Source organism: Rhagoletis pomonella, unplaced genomic scaffold (assembly GCF_013731165.1).
Source record: "Rhagoletis pomonella isolate Grant_MI unplaced genomic scaffold, Rhpom_1.0 Rhpom_scaffold_00002, whole genome shotgun sequence".
Classification (NCBI taxonomy): Eukaryota; Metazoa; Arthropoda; class Insecta; order Diptera; family Tephritidae; genus Rhagoletis; species Rhagoletis pomonella.
Genome location: NW_023458556.1, coordinates 96,158,492 through 96,180,989, shown reverse-complemented (window position 1 = coordinate 96,180,989; position 22,498 = coordinate 96,158,492). Strand labels below are relative to the sequence as shown.

The window sequence follows — 22,498 nt, the reverse complement described above, 5'->3', positions numbered from 1 at the left end:
TTGGACCAAAATTGGTAGGTTCATTCTCCTTTGGTAGCTTGGTTGGTTTGATGAACCTTTTGGTAGGCAAAAATGTTTTGAAAATACAACCGAATTGAGCACTAAAATTTGTTCGCTTAATTTATGCTTACACGTTCAAAACATTGCTTTCATTTATTAAGCAGACAATTCTGCAAACAAAAACTAACTTCCCAAAGCTATGATCGATTAGCTGTTGAAATAGAACGAGAAATTACTTATCGTCTTGAAAAAAAAATTGATGATAGGCAATTTGCAATGTGTGGGTGTATTGGTAAAAAAGTGCGAGTGTATGCAAATTGAAAAGAATTTGGGAATTTTTTTTGATTGAACTGCATAAAATGTCTGATTTTGTTTTTTCACGCACAAAAAAAAAATGTTTCAATAAATTAAATTAAACTCTAAGATATTTACATTTTTTGCAAAATATTTTTATGGAATAAGTAAATTCTTTTATTTAAAGGCACGAATTTGTTTTGTTTAACATTAAAATTTGTATGAATTGTTAACTAATACTGTAAACAATAATATATGTAGTTTTTATTTTGGCTGTTAATTTGTGCTGAAAATCCCGTAAATTCAAGAAATCTAGCTTTAATGAGGAAAAAAAGTTTGGTAGTTTACAAACTGATTTGGTAGGCGTTTTGGTACCTAATAATATGTTCAAGTGGCCACACTGGCTCCGATCATTATTCTGCCGCTGTTACCTCCTTCGTTTGCGTAGTTATTGTTGATGCTGCGTTGTGCTGCTATGCTTTGCGCCTGCGTCTTTGGTGTTGCAAGGTGGTCTATTGCTGTGTTGTTTGCGCTTCTAACTTCTTCATACACTTCGTCGTTTGTTTCGTCATCCGATTCGTTGCCCGTCGTATTCTGCTCGCGCATGCTACATGCCAACAAACCTCCTGCTTGCAAAATTTGAAAAATTTTAACGGCTAACTGCTCGCGTGATGGTTTATACCTAGCACATTACACACTGACACCAGATCTGCTTGGGTTAAATTGCCTTCAATATATTTAAATTTTTCAGCGTATTCTTCGCTTTGCTCAGTGAAATCGAAACCGCAAAATTCACGCAACCGTCGTCGATTGTTTCTATCGCCATCGTCAGTGTTACCGTTGTGCGACTAAAGTGTCAAATTGACACTTTTTGGAGATCGATGCCCCTTGACACCGACTTTTAAAAAAAGGCTTATTTTGACACTTTTCCAAAAAATCATGTGACTTTTGTCCTTTTCTTTGATTTAATATTCTATATACACATTTTGACAATTCCTTCGTAAATTATATTTTTCTTACGTGTTTAAAAATGCTTTTAGTACTTACTTTTCAAAGGCACTTAAAAATTACACCTCTGGCCAGATTTGGACTGATTTCAGCCTCTTTATTATGTCAAATATTTTCCGAATAAATGTCCAGAAGTAGCATGAATTAATGCACCGTTTTTGGAGCTTAGCATTTCCCCCAATTTATTTGTGTTAAATTTATTATTTATTTAATGATTTATGTACTTTTTTTAACTGTAATTTTGTTTTCATACTAAATGCAAAATATGCATATTGCATCTTTTTAATATATCCCTCATCAATAGGTTATTATTTTAAGAGAAAAAACTATTTTTGACAATTTATTCAAAATAATGGGGTATAGTCATAGATGAAATAAAGTGTACTCTAAGCTGCTTTTTTGGCAGATTTTCCGTTAAAAAAGGTAAAACTAACGTTAGAGTCGATTTTATTTCGACTATGAATATGCCCTACCGAGTTCCGAAAGATAAAATAATGAAAGTCTTTATATACATTGTATAAACGATTTGAATGACTTGAAGACACTTTTTTCGGCTGTGACCCCAAAATGTAGGTTTTGTTTATTTAGATTTCAAATATACACAGTTGGTTTTCAAGAGAAGAATGTAAACGAAAGTTTGAATGTAATAAAAGTTTTTAACGAACACAAGTATTTAAAGAATTTAAGTTTACACATTTATTTATGTATGTATGTAATTATCTCAATATAAATTACAGGCGTTTGCTTCAAAACATACTGACGCGGATGACCTATTCAACAGCATGAACAATAAATATTTTTACTACACTAGAACAAGAGGATTATTCAGAATATGTTTCCCAAAAGAAAGACCACCTCCAAATGCAGGTGAGTTTGTTAAAAATACTATTTAAATACCATGGCTGCAAATCACTCCAAAAATCGGTGCGGTTCGGTTCAGTGGTTCGAACCACTTAGAAAAAACTTGTACCGGTACAAGAACCGGTTCATGAGTATCCCTGAACCGCGGTTCGGTTCGGTTCAAATGGTTCAATTTTTTTTATGCTAAAGGATAAAATATTGCACAAAATATTTCAAATGTATAATATATAAATAAAAGGCTTTGTTACCGAGATCAAATTCAAATATCTACATGTATAGTGGTGGAAAAATAGATAGGGGCGCGACATTTTAGCAAGTTTTGGCTATTTTTCTTTTGAATATTTAATGTTTATTTTTCTTTTTAACTATATAACTCCAAGTTTCATGCGTAATACCCTAAACAAAAAAAGAATTACTTAAAATCAACGCAATCAAGAGGAAATTAGAAAAATGTTCATAAACTCTTTTAAGGTTTGGACAAGCCGTGAGCCTAGTCGAGTAGACAAAAACAGCATACTCAGAATTTTCAATTGACACTCAAAATGTTGGCTTAATGTTGAAACCCTCATTTTCAGTAGGTTGGATCTTAAACTAGGCTTCAAATTAATATGTACAAGTATACCTATGGTCAAAATAATAGGAGTGCGACATTTGACAAATTTTTTTTTGTTGGTTTAATGTTCATTAATCTAATATATACAAATCTCGTGTCATGGTGTTTGTGGTCGAACTCCTACTGAACGGCTCGACCGATCTTCATGAAATATTTTGTGCATATATGGTAGATATGAGAATCGGATGTAAAGTATATTTCATACCGCTGGGTGCAGGGGGCGTGGCACCTCCCATACAAACCGAATTTTTCACACTGCATATCTCTGGAAGTGTTCATGGTAGAGTACTCGAACATGGTATGGAGATATACGAAAGCAATCGCATACTCATGGCGAAAAATTGTGGTTTTTGGAAAAGGGGGCGTGGCACCTCCTATACAAACCGAATTTTTCACACTGCAAATCTCTGGAAGTGTTCATGGTAGAGTACTCGAATATGATATAGAGATATATGAAATCAATCGCATAATCATAGAAAAATTGGAGGTACTGGAAAAAGCGGCGTGACACCTCCCATAAAAACCGAATTTTTCATACTGCATATCTCCGGAAGTGTTCATGGTAGAGTACACGAACATGGCATGGAGATATATGAAATCAATCCCATACTCTTAGAGAAAATTGGGGCTACTTTAAAAGGGAGCGTGGCGCCTTTCAAACGCACTGAAGCTATTACGTATCTTTGTATGCATATACACTTTTGCTAGGTTATTTAAGATGGCAATGGAAATATGCCCTCTGACAACCACCACACCGTAATGTTAGAAGATAAATGCGTCACTGAAAATCATGATCGTGAACTTCTGGTGAAAATGTTCGACCAAAATGGTTTAAATGCAAAACATGAATTTTGGGCGGGACGAAGTTCGCCGGGTCTGCTAGTTTTTTATAAAAGTATAGCTCGTTATATAACGGCAACCATATAAATCCAAATTAAAACTTTGCACGATTATTAGGCAAAATCTACAAATTTCAACAAAATTGCCCCAAAGTATAAAATTTTTTAATCAGAACTAAAAAAATCGAAGTATGCAGTTTTATATAACTCATTCAATTTTAGTGTAATGTGTTAAGTGCAAGTTTGAATTATTTTAAAACTCGTACTAATTTTTTGATTTTTTTTGCTTAAGTATTTTGTTCCATATAAAAACATTTCGGTTCAAAACCGGTTTGCAGCCCTGTTAAATACAAATTACACGAAAAATATTTAAAATGCAAATATAAAATACTTTTATAAAAAGTATTTAAATACAAAAACCATTTTTTTGAAAATACAAATACATTTGAAAATACTTTTGAAATCATATGTACATATCGTCACCTGAAATGTAAAAGGCCGTGTTTGGAAAAGCAATAGCATTATAAAGTTCTAAACAATATTTATCACTTTTCGTAATAATAATGATGCCCTTCACTGTACTTGCTCTCTTAAGTCTAGTTTCTTTTACACTAGTTTCTTGATTTGCCTATTCGATACCGTTTGCATTCTTGCTCATTGCACACACACGTCATTGGTATTCTACCCTGATAAAAGCATTTTAAGCGCAATATGTTTAGTATTTAAGGGCAGACGGTATTTGCTGTAATTATCATTTTTCCTGAAATATACATACGGTGAACATAGTTGAACCCTTTGCTTTGCTTTTCGGATGTTTGATCTATAGCAAAAATGCTTGCTATTTGTTCATGGTGACCCCGACGTGGTATACACATTTGGATTCTATCGCATTTTCGTAAATAAAGGAAATGGAAGTTTGATCGCTACTGCTGGCTTGAAAATTGCTCCTGTAATTTTGTTGTACAATTAACTATTCTTCATCGTTATTTAAAATGTCGCTTCCACTTAGCTAGGAAGGAGGATAAAAAAGTGCTAAAATGTGCCAAATAGAAAAATAAAAGTGCCAAAAAAGGTGCCATTCTTTTAAATTCTTCCCATTTAGCATTAAAATTAGAAACACATTTCTAAAACAAAAGTCCAATGCCAAAGTAAGATAAACCACTTTTATACACTATAGTAATTAGAAAATTTTAGTTAAGAAAAAGAAGTACATGTAGAGGATTTCACAAAAATGTGTTGAATTATTATTATTTTTCAAAAGTGCCATTTTGGCACTTTGTGCCAAATTGAAAAATTAAGTGCCATTTGAAGTAAATTAGGGCCAAAAATGGCACGGTTTGAGCCAAGTTGGCACCCTTGATCAAGACCTTCCTTACTTCCGCCAAGTTACTTGAGCTGAACGCGGCGGCACTAACCGTGTGGCTCGAGGCGGTCGAGCGCACGGAAAGAAACCTTGACAGCGTACAAACGAATCTTGAGGAGCTAGACCACTTCAAGCTGGAAAGAAACGCGCGTTTAAAATTCTTCGCTTCTTATATAGACATCAAAACTGCCATAATCATGGAGCAAAGTGATCGGAAGTCAGCAGAAAGGCGGCAATCAATTCCAGCGCGGCAGTCTTCGTTCGATGAGCCTCCGCTTCGGTTGAAAAATTTCAACATCTGCGTTCAAGCTTAAAAGATTCGGCCTCTGATACGATTTCTTCGCTTGAGATTAGTGATACAAACTAAAAAAAGGCGTCGGAATTATTGATTAATCGATTCGGTAATAAGCGTCTAAATTTATATAAGGGAACTATTTGCATTGAAAAAGGTGGGTCCTGGGTCTTTCTCGAAGCATCCTGAATTAAGCGACAAGGTTAAGGGACATTTGCGTGCTGTGCAAACAATGGCAACGAAGGAGCAGCTAACCGATTGCATGCTTATATATTTCATCAGCAGCAAAACTAACCAAATACCAACTTGGGACTCAATGGCAAGATTTTTAGAGAAACGATGTCAGCGGTTGGAGAGTGTGGAACTTGTCTTGGTAACGCAAACACCAGGCCACCAGGTGGGGAAAAAATCTACTTGTACTAACAACAATCGTAAGGCATTCGTAACATCCACTAAAATTTGTTCGGTTTGCATTCTCACGAGCATGCAATACAACAGTGTCCAAAGTTGTTGAGTCTGTCTCCCTCGGTGACGTAGAAGGAAGTAAAGCGACTACAGTTATGTCTTAACTGCCTCAACAAAGGCCACTTGATAAAACTTGCACCTCTGGCTGCTGTCGACATTTCTCGGCCAAGCATCACTCATTGTTGCATCTAAATTCCGTTGCCGAATCACAAACTCTTGATGCGGTGTCCTCATCTACTTAGTTTTTCGGATCCTTATAAACTTCGGCACAATCAACCGTTGTCTCGGCGTCTTCATTTGCCACGTTACCTACAAATTTTCTGGCAATCTCACCTCAAAATTGCGTGCTTCTCGCTACAGCTATCGTTCATGTAAAAAGTTGAGCTGGATCTCTTGTGCCATGCAGAGCATTGTTATATGGTAGACAGACGGAGAAAATTAATTTGAATTAATAAGCATAAATGCAAATTAAAATTTTACCCTTACAGACGGCAGTAATGCGAATAAACCAGCCGCAAGGTCGTGGGTTCGAGTCCCACGGTCAGTATACTTTTTTATTTCTTTTTCATTCTTTTTTTTATAAGTTCTATATTTTTTTTACGTTACTTTCAGTTAGTTGTTGTTAAATTTTTAACAAAATTCATCTCTAAAAATTAAAATTAACTAATAGTAAAATAAGAAATGTGATATAAAATAAGGCAAATGAAAATAAAATAAAGTAAAATTAAATATATAAATAAAAAAAAATAAAAAAAAAATAAAATAAATAATAAAAACAAAAAATTTTTCGCAATCGCTCCAACCGAGTATCGAACCTGGCAGCTACAGGTTTGTAGCTCGCAACTCTCACCACTCGGCTACCGCGTACGCGAAACTCGACTGATTCGTTTGCTTACTTGTACAAAAAACAACTGCCCGTTTTTACCAGTGTTGTCATCAAAAATTCCCCGGATCCGAGTTAATTCCCAAAAATTGCGTGCATTTGTTTGGCTGCTTATGCTCATTTTAAAGAGGAAAATGCATGAGTTAAAACAAATTAAGGCTGGTTATGCAAATAATCGAGCCCGTTTGTCTACCGTATTAGACTCGGCTTCTCAGTTAAAAATGTCTCAGGTTACAACCCTCATATCTGGGATCGGGAAATCTGAATTCGTAGCAGATCACATAGTTGATCTTCGTATGCATTATCGTATTGACGATTATGCAACTTCCTTATCTGCGGTTGTAACACCAAGCATCACCGATAGACTGGAGTATACCATAAAATATATCCCTATCAGATCCGTGGTTTTTTGAGTCCGCAGCGCATAGATCTACTCAAAGGTGCTGGCCTTTTTTTAGCTACTCTGCGTTGGTCAAATTCGCCTTCAGGAGCACCTGCCTCTACTGCAGAAAACTCGACTAGGATGGGTATCTGGTAAAAGGCTTGCTTGTCTAGCGCCCGTAGACAATAATTTTATCAATCTGATGACTTGAATAGATTAGTAGAACAGTTTAAGTCTGAAACACAGCCGGCAAAGGAAGAATTAGAATGTGAGGCCCATTTGGCTTAAAATGTCCTTCGCTTGGAATCAGGCAAAATGACCCTTCACAACTGGGTTATTCATATCATCTCGCTCTCCAGCGGTTTAAGGGCTTAGAGGGAAAGCTTGAGCGCAACTTCGAGAACAATACTTGGCGTTCATAAAATAGTCCGGGAGCTAGCGACAGTTTTTAGTGACATATTTTATCGTCGATAAAAGTATGATACGATTTTCAATATAATAACGAAAATCACGAGAACCAACCACTTACACCCAGTTAGCGGGACAACGCCTTCATAGGGCATTATCATTGTGTAATAAAAAATTTTAAAATAACCTTATTTTGTCGTCGTTGGGCTTGTGTGTGGTTATCAATTAACATTGGACGATGTCAAAAATTGATCACTTACGCTTATTTAGCGGGACAATATACCGCTTACAAGCACTTTAAATTTTTCATGGACTTAGAGTAACGTATTATACATTTAAAAATAATGTGCTTACATCGCATCCGCGGGACAAACCTATTGTAAGTGATCGGCAAAGTCGCCGCGGCACAGTGCTTCCCTTCTATATAAAATGTGGGCAAAAATATAATTATGGACGGATTTAAATGAAAATTCGCTTCTTAGTAAAATTGAAGACGTTAAATTCAAAAATACAATTTGTTTTTGGATAACTTTCATACTTTCACGGTAAATGCGGTTTGAAGTTGACAACTTTGGTTCTTCTGGCATTTACATACTAGGTATGTACATATAGCTCGTTCTATTTTCAAAAGTGAGGTGTCAAATGACAGGTCTTGGCCTGCAGATGTACAATAAAGTTTAATTTTTTTGTAAGGGCTTGCCACATGTTACAAATTTTATTAAAATTATTTAATAAGTTAAATGAATTAGATATGACAATATGGGTATTCAATGAAATGGCTTTGGAAATGCTTTACTTCTAAACGACACGTAGAAGGGTTGCCACCTGTTTAAAAAATCAAATTAACTTTAATTAAGGGAATAAGGTAACAGAAATATGTACATATATCAATATGGGTTTCAGACAAAAGAAAAAAACTGGGCATATTTAGCAAGAAATAAGTGAAGTGTAAAAACATTCCTGAGTTAATTTAAGAGTCCAGTAATTTAAAAGAATGTAATCAGAACAAATCACTGATTGACAATGTATGTATTTGTAATAAAATAATAAATACGATGTCGTAAACCTTTGGCTTCAAGCAGTTATTATATTGGCCTTTACAAACAGGCGGCAACCCTTTTCATAATATTTGAATGCTAAAACCTTCTTAAACCTCTTTCGTCTGACTCTCATATTGTGATACCTATCTATTTCAATAACCTTATTCTTTTAATTCAAATGGAATTTGATTTTTTAAACAGGTGGCAACCTTCTATATGTAGTTAAAAAATAAACTTTTTCCGGCAAATTTCTATTGATACCCATCTCTTAATAATTCATTTAACTTATATAAAAATGTTGAATTTAATTTTTTAACAGGTGGCAACTCTTTAAAAATATAAACCTCTATTGTCTAAAGGTCAAGTTGTTTAATCTGACACTTCATTTTTGAAAATAGAACGAATCGTGCAGATCTGATGCCACTGATAAAAAATTAAAAAATGTAACATGCCGCTTTTATTGTTTTACTTATTTATGTATACATGTTTTATGTTTTGTTAATTTCATGTTTTACACATTCACATATCTGGCAATACCATGTATGGCAATACCTTTTTTCTGTCAAAGTCAAAGATAAAGTTTTATTCTAATATGGCAATGTCTCTTTTTCGCATGTGAGTTTTAAATTGTATAACAATTGTATAGCAGGATTATCATAGCACCAACGGTATTGATCAATGTGCTTTGCATAGCATATAAAAAGCCTGTACGCTTATGAATTTGCATATTTCGTTTAGCGATCGGCGGTGAGCGGACCGTCTGGGTGAAGTATCGTGTTCGTGGTAGGCGCTAAGCCAGCCGTTCACAATACCAGCCACATGAAGTTTGAACTAAAAGAAGACTGCCTTTGGGTGTGGACAGCGATGGCTGGCCGCTGCAAAGCAGTTATTTCTTGCGCCCGCCGCAGATTGCTAAACCATGTTGATTTTTCTTTTCCAAATGTATGGGTAGTTATTAGTCGTGAGTTTTTTTAAATAAATAAACCCAACAACCGCTCTACAAAAATGATTTTATGCATTAGTAAAAACGCATTACTTCAAAAAGTGCAAAGAATGAGCAGGTTTTTATTTCTTCTTACGAAAGCTAAAAATCCGTACTATTTAATAAAATAATAAAAAATAACTTCTTTAAAATTTCTGCAATTGGAAAATGTAGCCAAATACGTGTGTGCTCCATTGCACAATATATTATTGAACTATGATCCTCGTGCACCACTTTTTATTTGTTATTTAAAAAGTTACATAGCGAACGAAAAATAAGTAAGAAAAATTACAAAAAAAAACAATATATCGAGCCCTAACTGCCAAAATAACGTAAGCGTAATTTTTTTCAAAATTTTCTTTTTGATGCAGAAATGCATGATGAAATGCAGATGATCTAGGAATATTTCTGCATCAAAAAGAAAATTTAAAAAAAAATTTCGCTTACGTTATTTTGACGATTAGGGCTCGATATATTATACCCAAAGGCATTTTTTGTCCATGTCATCAAATCTGCACCGTTCGTTCGATTTTCGAAAATGAGGTGCCAAATGAAAGGCTTTAGCTGCTAGGACTTACCGTTGATTTTTGGAAAGTTATGATCGAACATTTTTTTTATATGAACAAAATGCGGAGCACCTTCAACAAAAAAAAAATGCCAAAAATCAACGGTAAGTCCAAGATACTTAAAATTTGCACTGTACTTTACTAAAATTTGATAGGCTACAAAACTGAATACAGTGAAACCCGCTTAAGTACCTAACCCGCTTAAGTGACCAACATTTTTGGACACCGTGAATTTTTTAATATAATCTGAAGAAAATCCCTCTCTTAAGTACCTCCCCGCTTATTTACCCAACCCGCCCAAGTACCTAAATTTTTCGTGCCCCATTTACAATTTTACTTATAATTTTCCCCTTTTAAGTGCTCTTTTAAAATTCCTCAAAATATCTACTTATTTTGAAATTCAGAAGCAGCGCTGCACACCTTCGGTAAAAAAATTCTAAAAAATCAACGGTAACCTTTAGCCAATTGAAACTTGCACATTATTACACTAAAATTGAATGGGCTATAAAACTGTATACTCAAAAAACATTTCTAGTATAAAAAGTTTGAAATTATAATGAATTTTTTAAGTGTTCTACAAAATCTTAAGCTTATGTTTATATGGTATTTGTTAGGGAATGAACCGCATTTTAATTGATTGAAAAATCTTAAAAATCAATAAATAAAAATAAGTGCCAACAATTCTAATTTGAATTTGGTACAACATGATATGTCCAACTTTGACTTTTTAAACAGTTTAATTCTTGTAAAAATGACATACCATTGCACTAAATATTTTTTTAATAAAGTTTTTCTTTACATGTTTCTGTGTTTAAATAATGGTACGATTTTGATTTTAAACTATGTATACTTCATTATATGTCGTTATTCAAGTATTTATGTAAGTTAACAAGAAGATGTAACTACATCAGTAATTATGTTCGCTTAAGTACCCGAATCGAGGTACTTAAGCGGGTTCTTTTAAGTGCCCAACCCGCCTAAGTACCTCAAAAAGCTGACATTTTTCGTGAGGTACTTAAGCGGGTTTTACTGTACCAAAATTTTGTCTAGAGACGCTGATCAAGAAGTTAAAAATTTTGGTAAAACTTTGCAGAATTTTCATGATTTTTGCACAAAGTCTGAAATTTGAATTTATATCGTGTTTGTTAAGTAATCAGCTATATTTTCATAAAGAAATGATAAACGTTAAATAAACTAAAGAAAAACAGACAAAACATACTAAAGTGTCGCGCCCCAGTTTTTATTTGGTTCAATGTATGTGTATCTCGGTAACCGATTTATCAATTTGTACCAAACTCAGTGCAATTATTGACCTTGGCATAAACAAGCTATCTGTTCCGAAATCGGACTAAAATTACAGTCACTTTCCACTTCAAAAAAAAAACGCAAAAAACATATGGTGCATTGCTTTGAAACTTTGCACCACGTTGGATTTTGTATCCTAGCAGCTGAAGGAACGCAAACAAAAAATTTCAGACTTGTGCTCGTGACTTAAAAAAAAACATTTGTTTTACAAAGAAATTCGAAGTTTCTGACAATTGTCCATATAATTAAATGAATTTTGGAAATCAAATATTAAATTCGTAATCAGTGGCTCCGAGAGTTCTTAGGAATCAAGTTTCATTACAATCTATAATTATTTACAAAAGTCGTCGGTCATATTGAATCCACAATTTTGAATTTTGAAAATTTAATACCAGCTTCGAAATCACCGATGACGAATACCCCCGGATACTAAGTTTCAAAATAATCAATAATTTTTTTAAAAAAGTAGCCCACAACATTTGATCCGCCATTTTGAATTTTCAAAAATTTAATATACATTTCGAAATCAGGGATAACGATAACCCTAAATACCAACTTCCATTGAAATCTGTCAAAGTTTTCGTCCTATATTCTCGATTTCCCTATGTGCGGCGGCGACTTTGCGCCGATCACTTACAATAGGTTTGTCCCGCGGATGCGATGTAAGCACATTATTTTTACATGTATGATACGTTACTCTATGTCCATGATAAATTTAAAGTGCGATGTGTTAGGTCGATTTTCGCCAAAATTTTGAAATTTTTGCGCGCTTGTAAGCGGTACATGGTCCCGCTAAATAAGTGTAAGTGATCAATTTTTGACATCGTTCAATGTTAATTGATAACCACACAAAAGCCCAACGACGATAAAACAAGGTTATTTTTACCTTTTTTCTTACACAATGTGAACCCTCCTGACACCAAAAGGTCCCCCGGTGTGATGTAAGTGTTGTTGTTTGTTAATCTACAGCAGTAAATTTAAGTCCCCGATATGTTTTTTTTGTTGACAAAATCGGCACATTTTTACTGTCGCTAGCTCCCGGACTAGGAGAGATAAAACATTTTGCACTTGCATCAAAACTAAAATACAGCCCACTGAAGAAAATATAAATAGAAGAAAATATAATTTTTACCCTTACATTTACTTATTTATACATATGTATGTATCCACTCCGCAGGGCCTGGGATCAAGCCCTGGCCAAAGCAACATCGCAGAAAAATATACAAAAACGGTTTTTTGCTAACAGCGGCCGCCCCTCGGCAAGCAATGGCAAACCTCCGAATGTGTTTCTGTCATGACTATCAGCTTCTCATAAAAATACAGTCGCCGTTCGGAGTCGGTGTAATACTGTAGGTCCCTCCCCTTTGTGACAACATCAAGGCGCACGCCACAAATCGGAGGAGAAGCTCGGCCAAACACTAACATATGTGTAAGCGCCAACCTATTATTATTATTATCTATCCAAACACAAACATATTTACGATAAACAATCAGAAGGAAATTATAACCATATTTTTGCCCTTGCCAATATGTTCAAATATTTTACATTCATGAGCTTATGTATATCTACATATATGTATGTAGCTGTAACCATATTTTGTCCCTTGGCAGAATGTTCAAATATTATTGAACATAAACATATGTATTCACATATATGCATTTGCATTTAAACATGTTCAACATACATATATTTATAAGTACATACATACAGTCCACTAAGAAAATAAGAAGGAAAATGAAATAGAATTGTATGTAAGATATAAATAAACGCTGCCAGAATCTCAAGTGCATTAGAGGCACAAAAATAATACCATTACATGGATGACATCACCGCCATCCCCGGTGGACGAACGTCTAGCCACAATCCGCATCAAAGCGAGATTCTTCCACATCTCGCTCATCTGCGCCCATGCTCCGACGGAAGAGAAGGACGAGGTGTCCATAGATCTCTTTTATGAGTGCTTGGTGAGAACATATGAGCCCTGCCCCCGACACGATATAAAAATCATGCTTGGCGATTTCAATGCCAAGATGGGCAAGGAAGGGATCTTTGGCGCCACTGTCGGAAAATTCAGCCTCCACGATGAAACGTCCGATAACGGACTGAGGCTGATCGACTACTCCGGGGCCCGAAACATGATAATGTGTAGTAATATCAAAAATGTGGTTCATGTGCTCTAAAATAAATCCGTACGACATATGAACATTTTTGGTCAATATCTTACCGCCTTATTCCCAGCATTGACAAAATTCATCGTATGACTATTGCCGCAATTACTGCGCCTAAAACACAATTGGGGGATTCCCTTAAACTCGTAAAGTCTTATACCGAGTACAACTCGTAAGTTTACGAGGCTTTTATGGGAATGCCCCCTTTGTGAAAAGGTGTAATTAGGTGCGTAAAGTGACTGTTTGACAGATCAACCAGGATTTTCTTTTTTTTTAGCAGTATTTTCCATAACATCCCGCCATCTTGTCTCTATCACTCTTGGCTAAAATACAGTTAAAATTGTCGAAAATTAGCAGAAAACCTAAGTTAATACAGTTAGTGGATGAAATTAAGTTATTTTATTCCCGTATTATTTTTATACCCGAGCGCACTTGTGCACAAGGGTATTATAACTTTGTTCACATAACGGTTGTTTGTAACAGGCAAAACGAATCGAGATCGATATAGACAAATGTATACATAAATGATAAGAATGAAAAGAGAAATCGATTAAGCGGTGACTGTTTGTCCGTCCGCCCGACTGTGCACACGATAACTCGAGTAAAAATTGAGATATCTTAACGAAACTTGGTACGTGCACTTCTTTTGGGCGTAGGACGGATGGTATTGAAATTGGGCGAATTCGGACAATAACCACGCCTACCTCCCATATAACGGTAATTTTCAGAAATACGAAAACTGCGATATTTTAGTAACTACTGAAGCTAATTCACTCAAAATTAATATTTACAATGATTTTTAGACGAAAACTAAGAATATTGAAAATTTTTGGAAAAAGGGCGTAGCCACGCCCACTTATGGTTACATGTGTATATCTTGGTAACCGCTGTACCAATTTTATCCAAACTTGGCACAGTTGTTGGACAATAACCACGCCCACATCCCATATAACCGTAATTTGGAGAAATACGAAATCTTCGATAAATCAGTAAATATTAAAGCTAATTTATACAAAATTGATGGTTGCAACAATTGTTTACCAAGAAATACGTTTATGATAAAATTTTGGAAAATGGGCCTGGCACCGCCCACTTTTTAGTTCTTGCGCCGGGTATTTAATGTTCGGCTCCGCCCGAACTTAGACTTTCTTACTCGTTTTCATTTATTTTCATTATTTTATCATACATTTTAGTATAAAAATTTCGGGCCATCGGCAACCCTGAAGATTACGCGGTCGTTTGCGCATCAAATTTGCTTCGTAAATATACGAGGGGCTCGTAAATATAGCTCCATAGAAATTTTGACAGTTCTTTTACGAGGCTCGTAAATTTACGAGATTTACGAGGTTTGCGGGGCTTTTACGAGTTTAAGGGAAGACCCCTAATATAAGTATTCTTTCGCCGTTGTCGCGTACTCAGTAGGTCATAACAACAACAATGACAATTGTCACCATTAGAGAGCTTAAAATTAATTTGCGGCATAATATTAATTCGCGGCAATACTGGTGATAATAGGTACCTTCGTTTAAAATCTCCAGTAAAAAAACATCCAACAGAAAAATTCCGGCGAAATGTCATCCGTCCTCTCATAAGAGAAAAATATCCAGAATAGTACGCGGACAGAAAATTTGCAGAAACTTGCAAGTTATACGAACGGCTGAAAGAATTTTTGTTTACATTACGAAAACTCATCACAAAGTGTTATCCTGACACAGTTTATTGATTAAACGAATAACTACTTAGTTCTTACAAGTTTAATTAGTCGCATTTTTAACTTCCAAACCATTAAATTCAATGTTGTGATTTGCGTAAATTCCTACCAGCTGTTTTCCTGTTGGCAAAACTTTTTCCAGCAGAAACTAACAGCTTTCCCTCAAAATGAAATGTAACTTTGCTCTCTCAATTTCCCCTACTTTGCAAGTTTTTTGCGTACGCGAACGCAAAAAGCTGATAGTTTTTGATAACTTTCAATAATTAACAGGTACTTGAACGCAACTAATACCACCCTAAATCAGAACAACCACACATTTTTTCTCAGTTAAATAAAGAGCTTATTTAAACTGAAAAAAGTTTAGATGAGAATTATATAAAAATATTAATTGAGAATTGAAATGTTGTACTGGCTTTTCCTTAGATTGTAGTGCATAGGATTGGCTAAGCCAACGAATTCTAATAATTTTTGGTAGCGACCGTAACCACTCCTTTATATGGACCTGTCCGATAATCCGGACAAAATTGCAGTGCTTCGATTAAAATAAACGCGTGTTCTTGTATTTTCTTTTATTTGCTTTATTAAGGCCAGTTGTCCAAAGCAGTATTGAACGAACTAGCGCGTACGAATGCAAAATGAAAATGAGCGCAGTTTCAATGCTTACATGAATATTTATAGGCAATCATGACAATGCAGAACGTCAGTGATGCATTTTTTCCGTACCCAAATGCACAGCACAGGGTTGTATTTTCGACAGGACATTACAGTGAGTCCACATGTATATCAGATAACATAACATTTATGGTATAACATAAAACAATGAAGTAGATTAATATGTAAAAATGATGGTTGTTACAGTCTCCCCCTAGGATACAGAAATCGACCCGATGATGTATCCTATTTGGTAATCTTTCGAGGTCGTCCTCGACGTGATAACATGTTGACTGGTGCTTCAGGAACATTGTCAGAGCTACGATATGGTGTCAATGATGATGCATGGTATGTGCCCAAAGGATACTGGAGATTGTCCTCATGAGCAATTACGTAGGAGGTGGCACCTTGTTTGTCAACAATCACGTAAGGCCCATCTCGGCGTGGAATAAACTTTGATGCTACACCCTTTGCAGCATTACTCGAAACGTGAGTTGTCACAAGCACTTTGGCTCCAATTTCTAGACCTTCTTGGTCGCGTCGTCGGGGATTGGTGACGGCTTTATTAGCGTCTTGTCGTTTGTGCTCATATTCTTGCGTAGCCTTGAACACGTCGGCGAGCGTGCTAAGATACGGTGTGATTTCAGCAATGAAATTTTCGGAGTGAATGATAGCTCTTAAGTCATGCTTGACGTCGTCGATTGTGCGTAATTCACGCCCAAATGTAAGAAACGCAGCAGTATGCCCAGTACTTTGGCATCGTGTCGTGTTCATCGCAAATCGTATGGCTGGCAACTTCTCTGCCCAGTTACGATGTTGTCTTCCTATTAATATGGACAACTGCGTCTTCAAATCTCGATTCTTCCGCTCCACAGGATTTGCTTGAGGGTGATAGAATGGCGTAAACACTTGGCATATATCCAGACAGAAAGCAACCTTCTGCATCACACCTGACACGAATTGCACACCGTTGTCGCTTATTATCCGCCTTGGGACTCCATAGCGCAAGAATACCTCATCTATAAGCGTTTTAGCACAGTTTTCAGCGGATGCTTCTTTCAGTGGGAACAGTTCCACCCAGTGACTAGCCACGTCTTCAATAATATAAATCCACTGCAGGCCATTCGCGTCTGGTGGTAGTGGTCCAAACAGATCAATGGCTATGGCTTCAAAACGCTGTTTGCTGGAAACTGTCTGGTACAGTCCCATTGGCTTCAAGTTGGTTACCTTATAGCGTTGACACTCGATACAGTTCCGGACATGTTTCTCAACGTCTTTTCGCATACCTGGCCAATAGTAACGCGATGATATTTTAGACAACGTCCGGTCGATTCCATAATGACCAGCAGTGTCTTTATTGTGGAAGTTATTTAAAATAGCCGGGCGATCGGATTCTGGAACAACTAGCTGGGCCTCCTCGCTCTCCTCGTCGTTGTGGCAGTAAAGCACGCCGTCATTAATGGTGAAACCTCGTTTACTCCAATGCACCACATCATCAGTTTCTCCCTCGAAACAATCAATAATTACTTTTAAAGTGGGATCACTAAGCTGGCTGTCGCGGATTTCCTTCGCTCCTAGACGTGGAAGATCAACGGCGAACGAGCATATATTGCATTATTCTTTGGATTCATGTCCATCCGCACAAGGTGGCCTTGACAACATGTCTGCCACGACATTTATTCTACCAGGTTTATAGTCGATGGTCAGATTATATGGCTGTAGGAGCAGTGCCCATCGAGCTAGGCGTCCAGTCGGTGATTTGAGTGACATAAGCCATTTAAGCGGCCGGTGGTCTGTGATGAGTTTTACCTCGGATCCCTCAATGTAGCCACGATACTTTTGGACAGCCCACACGATGGCAAGAGCTTCTCTTTCAATGGTAGAGTAGTATTGCTCCGCTTTAGTCAAAAGCCTACTCGCGTATTCTATGGGGTGTTCATCAGCACTCTCCCCCTGGATCAAAACTGCTCCTAGAGCGTATCCACTAGCGTCGGTTTTCAAAATAAATGGAATAGTTTCGTCGACTTGCTTCAGGATGGGCGACGTTATCAACAACTGTTTCAATTTGTCAAACGCACCTTGTTGGTCATCTGTCCATACCCAAGTAGCATTCTTTTTGGTCAACTGTGAAAGTGGTTTTGCGACATCTGCAAACTGTGGTACGAAACGCCTATACCACGAACAAGCTTGGAGGAACGATAGCAACTCTTTGGTGTTTTTCGGAGGTTTACGCAGTGATATTGCAGTGACCTTGTCTGGATCTACTCGTATGCCAGCTGATGTTAGGATGTGTCCAAGATATTTAACCTCGCGACAAGCAAACCGACATTTTCCTTTGTTGAACTTAAGGCCAAATTGGTTTATCCGTTCAAAAAGCTTGCTGAGATCTTTAAGGTGCTCCTCGAAGCTACTGGAACATAGGATGATGTCGTCAAGGTACGCAAATATCGTGAGCTTACTTAAAGATGCTTTCAGTCGATCAATCAGCCGCTGAAACGTTGCCGGCGCATTTCGCAATCCAAAAGGCATGCGCGTAAATCTGTACGTACCAAATGGGGTAATAAATGCGGTCTTGTCCTGGTCTTCGCTCTTAACACCGATTTGCCAATAGCCTGCCTGCAGATCCAACGTTGACATGTAGTTAGTAGCTTTTGCTTCATGCAGCAAATCGTCGACTCGTGGAAGCGGATACCGATCTGGCTTGGTTATGGCGTTTAGTTCTCGGTAGTCGATGCAAACTCGGATGTCGCCTGACTTTTTGGGCACGATAACCACAGGAGCTGCCCATGGCGATTCGCACTCTACGATGACACCAACTCTTAACATTTCATCTATTTCCTTTCTTAACAGGATCTTTCGTTGCGGTGATAATCGATACGGTGGCAAGGCGATTGGAAGATGCTCGCCCGTGTCGATGCTGTGTACGGCAAATGGGGTTGCGCATGTTGATTCTTCGAAAACTGCCTTATGGTGTAATAATAATGAATCCAACTCTGCACGCTGCTGCATCGTTATCTCGCCACCAACCATCTGACGTGGCGGACTCAAATCAAGAGAGTATAACGGTAAGAAGTTTTCCTGGCAAAACTTTTCATAGGCGGTCATCTTTTCCTTTATTGGCGGTGCAAACAGGTGCGGTGTGTTTTCAGGTGTACGTTCACCAGCTGGAAGTGAATCTTTAAAAATCTTCTGCACAGAGTGTGGTGAATAATCGTTGGCATGTGAGCGTTTTATCCTTACTGCTGGTCCATAGTTTGCGTCTGGACACACTTCTGGAGGATCAGCCTCGTCGATTTTAGTGTTACGATTTTTAATGTAGCGTACGAAGTTGGAATATTCGTGTATGGCCTTAGTTTGAGGTGATTGTCTATATGTAGTTACCACATGCGCACCTGCTATATCTATAGCAAAGGGTATATCACTCACACTTGGCACAGCGAAATCATGTCGTATTTTGGGCTCATCCTCGAAATGCCAATAGCGTTGTGCCATATTCAGCACGATGCCCGCTTGTTCCAGAAAGTCGGCTCCAATTAGGGTAAGATTTCTTGTAGCCTTCGGAAGTGATATCATACGTATTTTCCGAACCCTGTTGCCGATAGTTATGTCGAAAATGGTCGATAACACTTTTTGCGAGGTAGTGCTTCCATCTGCCAATGTAACGTCAGCGAAAACATCTTGGAAAACACAACCTTTGCTTGATAGTACCTTTTTTAGGTTAGCGCTGGCAACAGAAGTTTTTCCGCCAGTGTCGAAGAGAGCTTCTCCTTTCATCCCAAACATCTCGATGTGAACCAGTGGGCAACACCGTCCAACAATGGTGGTATGTACGGTGTTAAATGCTAGATACTGAGGGCTCTCTTTACTGTGACCGCTACATTTTGGGCAATTCGCACGATACACCCCAGGGGCGCCACAGCCGTAACATGAAAACGCAAGTGTGCGTTTGATTTGCGGCGCTGCTCCGCTTGAACTTGCCACTGTAGATTGCTGCTGTGCCTGCTGCTCCTTCTTCTTCTTTAAACACACATCAACTGTATGACCGCGTAATCGGCAGAAAGAGCACCTTTTTGGCCCATCCGCGCGTTCCGCTTTCTCACTTGGTGCCGTCGGAAGTTGATTGGATTCAGCGAGAAATAATTCCGCATCTCGGCAACGCGGTATGAGCTCGTCGAATGTTGAAAATGCGTCACGATGCACTCGATCTCTAATTTTCACGGATAGGAGGCCGTATAACATATTTAGCTGCACTGCCTCGTTAACACTATCTTTAAGTTGGGAGAACAACAGCCGCTTTTTACAAATGAAGCTATCGGTAGCTTCACGCACTTGTTGCTTATGCTCAAAAATGTTCAAATAGATCTTCCAGTCGGGCGTCGGTAGAGAAAACGTTGATCGAATCAATTGCATGGCATCGTCGAATGTTGAGATAGATTCTTTTACCCCTATCCACCATGTCGCTGCATAATCTTCCAGCAATAGTGGCATACCACGCAACGCATCGACATCAGAAATCTTCTCGATATCTTTAAAAACTGTAATAGCAGCAACAAATTCTTCTACCGCTGCTGGATCCCGTTGTCCTCTAAAGCGTGATTTGCAATTCGTAAAAGAACCGCTTTTGCCGCCGCTTGAAATCGCCTCCAATATTTGTGAAAATTGTTCGGGTGAAAATGTCGCCATTTTGTGCACGCTAGCGTTGTCGTCGTCGTCGTCGTCGTGATTCGAGGCCACTAAGTTGGGCGCCAATGAAATGTTGTAGTGCATAGGATTGGCTAAGCCAACGAATTCTAATAATTTTTGGTAGCGACCGTAACCACTCCTTTATATGGACCTGTCCGATAATCCGGACGAGAGTCGCATACAAAATTGCAGTGCTTCGATTAAAATAAACGCGTGTTCTTGTATTTTCTTTTATTTGCTTTATTAAGGCCAGTTGTCCAAAGCAGTATTGAACGAACTAGCGCGTACGAATGCAAAATGAATATGAGCGCAGTTTCAATGCTTACATGAATATTTATAGGCAATCATGACAATGCAGAACGTCAGTGATGTATTTTTTGCGTACCCAAATGCACAGCACAGGGTTGTATTTTCGACAGGACATTACAGTGAGTCCACATGTATATCAGATAACATAACATTTATGGTATAACATAAAACAATGAAGTAGATTAATATGTAAAAACGATGGTTGTTACAGAATTAAATAAAAAAATTTATAAAAGTTAATTTCCACTGAAATGAGTTTGGCGAAACACAGCCTTAGCCGTTCCAATCAGAGTTTTCACGATCGTCTGGATACTCCGATTCAGATGGCCTAAGTAAATACAGTGAGTAACTTTAATATTCGGTTTTTTCATTACTATCCCTTTTTTACCAAATTTCTACAGGAAAAATTATAAAAATTGCACTTTTTTCACATTATAGTTAATGACATGCATTTCCTTTTATGGTACGCTACTTCGCGGCTAAAATATTATGGTTAAAAACCGAAACGAAACCAAAAACGGAAAAAAGTTAGCATTTCACACAACATTAATATTCGGTTTTCTTAATAATGTAGCGAAATACTTGCAAATAAATGCATAAAATGTTAGGGAATAATATTTAATGTTAAACCCGTGGCTTTAATAACATCACTTACAAGTTTCGGAATATGATTTATTAATTTTAGTGTATAGTCCTCCCCGATTTCCACCCATTCTTCCTGCAACCTTTCTTTTAGCCACTTCGAGAAGTTATTGGCTTCCTTAGAACACGCAGTCCAAATTCAATCCACGAAGTATCGATAAGCAGTGGCGGACCCAGGTAGGGGAAATTGGGGAAATTAACCCCCAAAGAGACTATGTAACATGTATTTTCATAATATTCAACTGAATATCGTGAAATATCATTACAAGAATATATAATAGGCTTGTCCCACAAGCTACTTGTAGAAAAACTCGAGCAAAGTTCAAACTGTGAGCGTATATCAAAGAAACTTGAAAACTTACTTGCGGAGCGCGTATATGTAACTCAAAGTGACTTCGAGAAGCTTGGGGAACAAACCTAATGAATGGATGCTTTTGAACATTTTAATTCTTGGAAAAAGTGTGTCAAATTTCACTTGAATTTGAAATTTTAGCTGTGTGCTAAGCTCGAAGTATTATGTTATTTATGTAGGCCTATCAGTTTTTCGAATTCACTGAATCAAGGCGAATTAATATAAGGTGGTGTTACTAGCTCAGCTGATTTTGTGTATGTGTTTCGCCGCACGGCTTCTGATATCAAATTGAAAAATTTAGTTTGAATTTCTACACACACTCTTACAGATTTTGACAGTTTATGCTGCCAAAGCAAAAACAAAGTACATGTAAATTTTTATTTTTGTACTCCTGCTATCCCTTATATTAATTCGCCTTGCACTGAATTTTCAAAATTTTGAAATTATGTACTTAATTTTCAATTTTTACTTTTTTTGTTATATTTTAGAATTTGTATTATTTTACACAGTTGAAAGTCACAGCAAGTTTGAATATTTTCACTGGTTCAGAAAACAACGAAAATTAATATTATTAAATTTCTTGAGATTTCTTATTTTTAGGATAATTTCCAAAATTTCAAAAACTATCTAAATCCGGGAGATTTTAGAAATTTTGGTAAAATGAGAATATTTTGAAATGT

The 22,498-nt window shown here is 37.1% G+C and overlaps 1 protein-coding gene across 1 annotated transcript in view; it reads left to right on the top strand.

Moving 5' to 3' along the window:
* LOC118734218 overlaps positions 1-22,498 on the top strand; it is a 140,686-nt gene that overhangs the window by 57,549 nt on the left and 60,639 nt on the right. The window contains exon 2 of the mRNA XM_036463940.1: positions 2,040-2,169. Within this exon, the coding sequence (XP_036319833.1) occupies positions 2,040-2,169 (130 nt within the window). The remainder of the gene's footprint in view (positions 1-2,039; positions 2,170-22,498) is intronic.